Source organism: Apium graveolens, chromosome 9, assembly GCF_009905375.1.
Source record: "Apium graveolens cultivar Ventura chromosome 9, ASM990537v1, whole genome shotgun sequence".
Lineage (NCBI taxonomy): Eukaryota > Viridiplantae > Streptophyta > Magnoliopsida > Apiales > Apiaceae > Apium > Apium graveolens.
The window spans coordinates 167,808,496-167,818,014 of NC_133655.1; the positions used below are offsets into that span (position 1 = coordinate 167,808,496).

The 9,519-nt window shown below is 34.8% G+C and overlaps 1 protein-coding gene across 7 annotated transcripts; it reads left to right on the plus strand.

The window, feature by feature from the left end:
- The first annotated feature begins 587 nt into the window (after positions 1-587).
- LOC141682548 (homeobox-leucine zipper protein ROC1-like) lies at positions 588-4,865 on the plus strand. Of its 7 annotated transcripts, none has more exons than XM_074487235.1 (13): positions 588-981; positions 1,357-1,506; positions 1,605-1,683; positions 1,776-1,861; positions 1,975-2,076; positions 2,229-2,341; positions 2,433-2,537; positions 2,720-2,923; positions 3,012-3,178; positions 3,297-3,553; positions 3,639-3,734; positions 4,344-4,409; positions 4,591-4,865. In XM_074487235.1, the coding sequence occupies exons 8-12, from the start codon at positions 2,910-2,912 to the stop codon at positions 4,377-4,379; spliced, it is 570 nt and encodes a 189-aa protein (XP_074343336.1). In that variant the 5' UTR covers positions 588-981; positions 1,357-1,506; positions 1,605-1,683; positions 1,776-1,861; positions 1,975-2,076; positions 2,229-2,341; positions 2,433-2,537; positions 2,720-2,909; the 3' UTR covers positions 4,380-4,409; positions 4,591-4,865. The 7 variants fall into 7 exon arrangements, with proteins under 7 accessions (XP_074343336.1, XP_074343339.1, XP_074343338.1 ...); XM_074487238.1 differs by having other exon boundaries at positions 2,433-2,506; XM_074487237.1 differs by having other exon boundaries at positions 588-868; positions 933-981; positions 2,433-2,923.
- Positions 4,866-9,519: the final 4,654 nt, after the last annotated feature.

Here is a 9,519-nt window from a genome sequence, read left to right on the forward strand (position 1 = left end):
CCCATAGAAATAAACATAGAGCTTACATCTGTGTCTATGTGTGGAACTAGTGTATTGTTCTCAGGTAATTGGAAACATGCTCGAATTATATCACTATTTATGCAATAATAATTACCTTTAAGAGTGAAGGTAATAGTTTTATCCTGTGAGCTGTGAACAACAGTAGTCCATATCTCCTCAACCACTTCACAGTAGATGACAGGAGACTCCAGCATAGCATAGTTTAATTTGCAACTTCGAATGAAATCCATCATTTTGTGATAGTCTTTAGAAGCAGCAATCTCCTTGTTCACCAAAGCTACAAAGTTGTTCTTTTCATAAACAAACCCAGTTTGCACTGCTAGAAATAGTGCCTACGACATCACCCCTTTAACATCGGTTAGAAATGTCTCCGATGTCAAAAGTAGTTTTAACATCGGTCGCTTCAAAACCGATGTTAAAGGTATCGTAAGACATCGGTATCTTAACCAACCGATGTCTATAATCATTTAAAAATAAAATAAAAAAGGCCCGCTTATTTCTTTCCCACGTTAATACACCAAAAAATTCCAAACAAAAAAAAAATTTATTCTCAGTTTTCCCCCTTAACCAAAACGGTTCCCCCCTCTCTCTCATTCTCTATTCTCTCTCTCTCATTCTCTCGTCTCTCTTCTCTCTTCTCTCTTCTCTCTCACTGTCTCTTCTCTCTTCTCTCAGTCTCTCTTCTCTCTCATCTCTCATTGTCTCTCTTCTCAATCACTCTCTCTAAACCTAATTATACCCCTATTTGTACAAATCTTTAATTAAACTCGATTAATTCCTAAATCGAGCTCGATTAGTGCTAAATAATCTTGAAAGAAGTTGGTTCTACTCGATTTATGTGAGAAAAGTAAGTTTATTTCGAATTTATTTTCAAATTTTATGTTTTCTATTTAATAGAGTTCTGTTTACAGGTCTTTGGAGCTTTGTTAGTGTTGAAAGAAGTTGGGGTTGCTTGATTAGGTAAGATTAACTTCTAATCTACTCGATTAAAAGTTGGTGTATGTATTGTTAATCCTGAAAGATGTTCGGTTTATAGATCTATATAAGATGTACTTGTGGCCTTGTTATTGTTACTGCTAGACAAGTGTTGTATTGATATTAATTTTTTAGAATTTTATGTCGAATCGGAATTTTTGGAGGAAAGCCTATTCAAATTAGAATTTACTGTTGTCATTTCGTAATTGCATAAATGATTTTCTTTGTGTAGCTTAAAGCTGAAGATTACATTGATGTTCTGACATTAGTGGGGGAAGGTTGTGTATTTCGGTGGCTGTGCAGGGTCCAAATATTATATTTTCTTAATGATCTGAACTGTTATTTTATCCATGTCTTCAGAGTGCAGCATTTGTGTTGGTTCCTGGTGAATTTGGGGATCATGGGGTGAAAGGAATGATATTGGCTGCTAATTATGCCAGAGAAAATAAAGTTCCATATCTTGGGATCTTCTTATGAATGCAGATTTCTGTCATTGATTTTGCTCGATCTGTAAGTTAGATTTTAATTTGTATATTTATTTACGTAGAACGTTCACTGAAAGATAATATACAATTAAGATTAACGGCATTGCTTCCTGCATCTTGTAGGTGTTGGATCTGGAAAAGCGAAACAGTTCGGAATTTGATGCTCAGACACTAGATCCTGTTGTAATTTTTTATGCAAGAGGTACATGCCCATTCATGATGATACTTGACGGTTATGACATTGACATATGCCTTTTACATTCTTTTGATGACTTATTTTAACTGGACATTTAGGGCTCAAGAACACACATGGGAAGTACAATAAAACTTAGTGCTTGACAAACGTTATTCCCGAGCTCTGAATGCATCACTGCAAAGTTGTATGTATTAGTCACGGTTAATTAGTGCCATAAGATATCTTGCATGTTCCAACTAATTAAATGTATGAGAATGTTACAACTAAAAAGTTGATTGATATTGGTCTGGATTGCAGAGCATGCCCATATTAGTGTGTATATCAGACTGGACAAGAGAAATAATGTTTGTCCAGGTCTTGGATGGTTCTTATGCAACGGACCTTCTTATGCAAGTTATGGTAAATGTTGAACCTTATATAGCCGGGATTTATGATCTAGCTGTTGCAGCTGTTGAGTAACTTACACAAAAGGCCTGCACTTTAGCGCCCTTGTGGACTTTTGACGAGGAGAAAGAAACTCATACATTAAATGTTCCCGTGTATAAACGCAGATTTGAATCTCTTGATTCAACTCCAGAAGAAGTCATAAGATTGTTATCAGTCAGAGAGCCAACCAGGTTATCACCAGAGCTTTCCAAAAATTATTGATGTTTTTATTGACGTGGTAGGTATTTTAAGTTTCCTTTTAAATACATTACAACAATTTTCCGTGCATATGTTGATTTATAAACTTGCTCATGGTTTTTGTTCTGTAGGAACAATGGTCACTTGTCTTCTATGATATTGTTTCAGAAGTCTCGGTTCTTGGAGTACTATCAAATGGAGAGGGGTAGGGAAATCTTAATGGAGCCTTGCAAGTGGTATTTATATACTAGTCGCTACATTTTCTAATTAATTCACCAAGATCATCTGGTATTGAACCAGAGTTTCAAGGCTCATTTTGCTCGAGTGATCTTACAACTTAAATGTCAAACTGACCCTGTATTTTGTGACATTTGATATAATACATTAAGCCTCTCCTTTCTTACAAAATTTTAAACAGGTAAAAGCGGAATTTTATGTTGCCTTACCCCTGCTTAAGACTAGGGAAATATATTTTGCAAGATACTGTAAACAAATGACTGTTGCGAATACATGGTTAGTGGTGGATGTTTCCTTGGAAAGTATATTTCCCGATATGGTGACAAAGTGTCAACGAAAACCTTCAGGTTGCTTAATCCAAGGCCTTGAAAATGGATTTTCTAAGGTCAAAACTCTATTTCAGAATCAAAAATGAAATTATATGATTTCTTCAATCAGAACCAGGTTACAAATCTTCATTTAAATTTTACCAGGTATTTACAGGTTACATGGATTGAGCATAATGAAGTTGATTACAGTTACGTTCCTACCATGTTCAGAGAACTAGTTTCTTCAGGCTTTGCATTTCGTGCAAAACACTGGATAGCTACATTGAATAGGCAGTGTGAGAGACTCAAATTACTCATGGAGGACAACAGTGGTAAATTCTTACCACTCCTTCAATTGAATGTTGCTTCTAACTACTCTAAACTTGACTGAAGTTTTAGCTTCGTTCAATGTTTTGGAAACTTTCCTCACTCTTGTAACTGATTAAAAAGATGGAAGGAAGAGGTTACTGCAACTCTCTCAGAGAATTAGTAGAAGTTACAATGAGGCTGTGAGAGGTTCAACGGAGAACCATTGGCAACCATTGCCAACTACGAATGGTGAAAACATACTAGTAAAGACAAGCTTTAATGTAGATAATCCAGGGCATCCTCATGGCGTCATTATAACTGTTGCAACATCTTTGAAACTACCAGTCCCACTAATTGATGTTTTCAAATTTCCTAACTATGGGAGTAACCGCAGCAAGGTAGACCTTATCTCTTACAAAATGGATCATTAATATTGTCATGTCAAATTCCCTATAAGTGAAAGCATTTATGATAATATTGCAGTGGGATATCCTCTCTCATGAATGTGCAACTCAAGATCTAGCATACTTTGCCACTGGCCGTGAGGCATCAAGTCGTGTTTCCCTAGTAGCAGTTGAGGTACCTAATGGCTAATATTCATTTAGCTTAACTATCTCGTTCCCAATATATACATTTATAACATGGTCTAAAAGGTCTTTTGCTGATGATAAGGAATTATGTGATATATCTGTTATTTATCTAATTGAACATCTAGTATACGACCATGTAGATAATAACTACATTCTACTAATTATACGGCCATGTAGATAATAGATGCATTTAGTTTCCAAGTCCCTTTGTTAGCTTGTATAGATTCTGTGTTTTAATTATGTTCCTCACTTCCTCCACTATTATGAGCCAGTTCGAAGGGGAAAAATGGATGGAGTGATAAAAGTAGGACTTATAGTTGTTACTATAGCAGGAAGCATCATTGGGATGACTTTTGTTCGGATGGGTTTTTTCACAACAAATTGTATGTTTGATAAATCCCTGAATCAGCTATTGGTGATACATATGAATTCATGTAATGTCTTCAATTGTAGCAGTTAGACGAACCTTGGTAATTCTTGTTTTCTGATGTGACACGACCCTTGCTAATTTGGTAAAGATGTTTTAGATATATTCTCTTCTTCTCACTCTAGCAGCGACAACCAAGCCTTAATTAGTGATTTTTTCTTGTCTTCACAGCTCTTTGAATTTCCCTGTTTCGAATTGTTGATTTAGTTGAGCTGAGAGCAATGTTTCCTAATCAAGGTCCAGGCCACCCTACTTTATTCATTATTGATCTGTTGAGCAAATTGTGATAAAACTTATTCAATTGTAAAAGTTTTAAAGCAATAGCGGCTAGAGATAACTTTTTAACTTCAACTATGTGCTAAATATTCGATTGTATTGCTTTTAGAATGATTATTAGCTCTTATTGCTCTACAACTAGGGAACACAAAGGCAAGAACTATAAAGTCATTGACGAAGCTAGAGCTTTTATGGGAGCTTTACGTGATGCTACCAACTTTGCTTCAACTGATACTATTTATGGTTCATCGGCATATCCATCCGGGGAGAACTGCTTGGGGAATGCGGCTTTAGTGAGTTAGATATGTTAGGAAAGTAATTGTAAGTAGATAGTTTTTGATGTTGATGTAGATGTAGATATAGAATTATGTTGGTTGAATGCTGATATATAAGTTTTTTGGGTATATATTTGTTCTCGTTTAAGATTTTTTTTTATTGATATAACTTTTAATTATTAACCAACTGATGTCAAAAATAAGCAAAACACAATAATTTTGACATTGAAAAATGATGTAAATAGGGACTTTCACATTGTCAACCTAAGTGAAACCGATGTGATATGCCATATTTAACATCGCTAACCTAATTGAAATCAATGTGATATGCCATATTTAAAATCATTTCTATGTAACAATCGATGTGCTATATAAAGTAAGACATCATTTCTATTAAGAATCTGATGTCTATCAGTTTAATCTTCTTCCTTGTTATATGTTTATAGCGCTTCTTAACCTCCTAATTACCATTTTTCAGAATCTAGTTTAAACATGTTATTAAAAAAGGGCTAATTATACATCAGTTTTCTAAGAAAACTGATGTCTATGTACATCTTTAAAATCGGCTAAAAACCGATGTTAAAGACCCCTACCTTTCTCTACACATGCGAAGACATCGGTTTGAAAAAAGACATCAGTTTATTATCGATGTCTAAGGACATTTTTCTAGTAGTGTTGAGACATGATCTTGACTACTGGTCCCATTGCTGAGAGTGAAAGTAATTGCAGAGAAGAAGGTTTTTGCTTGGAGACGAAAGAGTTAGAGAAATTAGTTGAGAAAGATAAAAGTAAAAATGAAAATGAAATAGGCTTTTATACTATCTCAGAAATAAATGGTTAAAAAGTAAAAAGTAAAAATAAAGTAACCAATGAAATTAGCCCAAAATAGCCGTTTAAAATAAAATAAACTGTCGAAATTCTAATGATTATCCATCGAAATTGTCTCTCAACGGATGATGCACTTGGTCTTTCGAAGGATGTTGAATTATGTGCTTAATTTATTGTAGAGTTTTCTACATTACCTTAGATATTGTTTCTTGATCACTTTCATCATCACTATTATCAAAAATCATCTCAATATTGTCAAATTTGAGGCTTTCATGGAAATCTCCATCTTGCAGTCCTTCAATCTTTTTATCATCAAACACAACATGTACAGATTCCATAACAATGTTAGTTATGAGATTGTAGACTCTTTAAGCTTTTCCAACTGCATACCCAACAAAGATGCCTTCATCTACTTTGGCATCAAACTTTCCCATGTTGCTCAGTTTGATTCCTTAAGATATAGCATTTACAGCCAAAGACATGAAGTTTAATGTTGGCTTCCTGTTCTTGAACAATTGGTAGGGTGTCATGCATTTTTCTTGATTGACCAAAGAAATATTCTGAGTGTAGCATGCAGTATATATAGCTTCTGCCCAAAAGTATGTTGGTAACTTTGATTCTTCTAGCATTGTTCTTGCAGCTTCAATAAGAGATCTGTTCTTCCTTTCCACCACTCCATTTTGTTGTGGGGTTCTTGCTACTGAAAACTCATGCATGACCCCCATTTTCTTCACAAAACAATCTCATCACAGAATTCTTGAACTCAGTTCCATTGTCAGTCCTGATTCTTCTAACTTTGAGATCATGATGGTTGTTGATTTGCCTTATGTGATTGATGATGATTTCACTAGCTTCATCTTTGGATTCGAGAAAATATGTTCAAGAGAACTTTGAGAAATCCATGTGTAGTAATTGTAAAGGTTCTTCAATTGTTGAATCAAGCTTCTTTTTGAATGATGCCTTGATTTGCTTTCCTTTTTGACAGGCATCATTTACAATCCATCCTTTGAGAATTCCACTTGAGGAATGCCTCTTACCAATTCATTCCTGACTAGCTCATTCATAGTCTTGAAGTTAAGATGGGACAACTTCTTGTGCCATAGCCAACTTTCATCTTGACTTGCCTTGCTGAAGAGACAAGTGACAGATTCTGCATTTGATGAGTTAAAGTCAGCTAGATACACATTTCCTTTTCTCACTCCAGTGAGAACCACTTTGTTGTTTTTCATGTTGGTCACAATACAGGCTTAAGAATTAAATGTTACTGAGTTGCCTTTGTCACAAAGCTGGCTGATACCTAACAAATTATGCTTGAGTCCATCCATTAGGGCAACTTTCTCAATGATCACATTGTCTTTAGAAAGCAAGCCATATCCCACAGTATAACCCTTGTTGTCATCTCCAAAAGTGATACTTGGGCCAGCTCTCTCCTTGAACTCAGTGTACATGGTAGAATCTCCAGTCATGTGCTTTGAGCACCCACTATCCAAATACCAAAGATTCTTTCTATTTCCCTGCACACAACAAAATCAAATCAAGTTCATTTTGGTACCCAAGTTTCCTTGGGTCCTGCTTTGTTAGCCTTTTTCTTAGGTTTCTTAGGTTTGTCCTCATTTGACTTACGTATTTGAGATTCATCCTTATTCATTTGAGTAGAAACTTTAAAACCATTCTTCATTACAGAATTATTATGCACAGGCTGACTAACATGAAAGAGCATATTCTATGCAAACATTTTATTCCAGTAAGGCATGCTAAATGGCATTTGAGGCATACTAAATGCAGCATAGTAAGGATTTTGTGCAAATGGCATATTAACAAATTGTGCATTCAAATTATGTGCAGGCATAACATTCACAGGCATTGTAGGCATGTTAGGAAATGAAGAAGGTGCAAACATAGGTGCAGGCATAGCAAGTTTGCAATTAACAGATAAATAATTAATACTACCACATTTCACACAGATTTTTCTAGGTGCATATTTATTAGGTGTGTAGTTGTCATGTTTGTTATTTCCTATTTTCCAATTCCTAATTGTTTTTTATTTTAGATTCAGCTTTAACCTCTATTTTCTCCAATCTGTTATTCAATTGCTTGATTGACAGATGCCCTACATTGACTCTCTTGTTCTTTTTCACTTGACTTGTTTCTCCTGGAACAATGTTCTTGGAAACTGATCCATATTTCTCATTTAACTTAGCTAGCTGGGATTTGCTAACTGGCTTTCTTTCACTCGACGAATGTGGTTCCCTGTCTTTCGACAGATAAATCATTTGATCATTCGAGGATAATTTTCATTATCCGTCGAATCCACATCTGTTGAGAGTCCTTCCTCCAAGTTAGGATTCAGTTTCTCCTTACTCTTTTTCCAGGCTTCATCATAAAAAGATTCTATACCTTGAAATTTAGTGATTTGAGCATGGACATCTCTAGATAATTTCCATGCCTTAATTACTTCCTATTCTCGTTCAAGTTGCTTTCTTAAAATCTCTTATTTCTTTAAAGATTCAATCAGTTCATCTTTTGCAATCTTGCACTCCATCTTCAGTCTCTCAAACTCAACAAATTGAGTTTCTAACACATTGTTTATTTCATGCAGCTTTAGAGCATTTAGCAGTTTTTGAAACCTACTAAAAATGTCAGTGAATGATTCACTTTCTTCACTATGAAAATGCTCATATTGCTGAATCAAGATTTGCATTTTATTTTCCATTACTTGCTCAGTTTCATCACATATAACTTGAATTATATCCCAGATATCCTTAGCATTTTTGCAATTAATGATGTTGTCAAACATGTCACCATCAACACCATTAAACAAAATGTTTATGGCCTTCTTATCCTTATGAACTTGCTCAATATCTGGATCAGACTATTCTACTCTAGGCTTTGGGATAGATGGCTCATTTCCTGTAGCAGCTCTTATAGGGACATGTGGACCTTTCTCAATACAGTCCACATATTCTTCATCTTGAGAGAGGAGATGCAGGTGCATTTTCACCTTCCAGTGGTGATATTTGTCTTTGTCCAGAAATGGAATTTTTACTCCAACATCTTTTTAGCTCATCTTGTTAGTTGTTGTGATCTTTAAACTCTTTATTCTTCAAGAGCTTGCTCTAATACCAATTATTATTCCCAAACAATCTAACAATGAATTACAGAAGGGGGGGGGGGTTGAATGTAATTCAGGTTTCTTTTTGATTTTGAGGACTGTTCTTTCCTAAATATATAACTGTGTTTGATTTAGCTAAAGTGCAAAATGAAAATCTTGAAGAAATCAAACACAAAGTAATTAAACACAAGTATTTAAAAACTTTCTGATGGATTGAACTTTTCTACCCGAGATATATATAAAATCAAGAACTCTGTGATGCAAGGTTTGTACACTGCTGCTTACAAGTAGAACTACAAACTACAAAGAAATTCTTTACAAATTTTGTTTTATCTATTTCTCTAGTTGAATGTTTTCTAGCTTGATTGAATCTATCATCTATTCTACTTGCTACAGTGGTTTATATATTACCAAGTTACATGATGAAAAGACAAATTAATAAGACAAAATGTTTCTTAGTCTAATCACATGCTTCTTCATTTATCTATCCAGCATCTTTAAATGTCTTCAAGTTAGGCATGGAACTGGAAATGTTTCTTTGTTCTTTAAAACCTATAAAAAGGCTGCCACATTCCATTTGCATCTAATCAACACATGTGACTGTCAAGTCACTATCAACTGTAATTTGAATTAGAACATCCGTTGAAACTTCATTGGATCATCCGTTGAAACTTTGTTGAATCATCCGTCGAAGCTTCATTAGATCATCCGTTGAATGTGACTTGGGTCATCCGTCGAAACCTTGTAGAATCATCCGTTGAAAGTCTTCCATAACAGTTAACTCTATTTCACTTATGCAAAATTACAAGGTATCTAATATTTACAATTAGCCAACCTATTTTGCATATCAAACTAG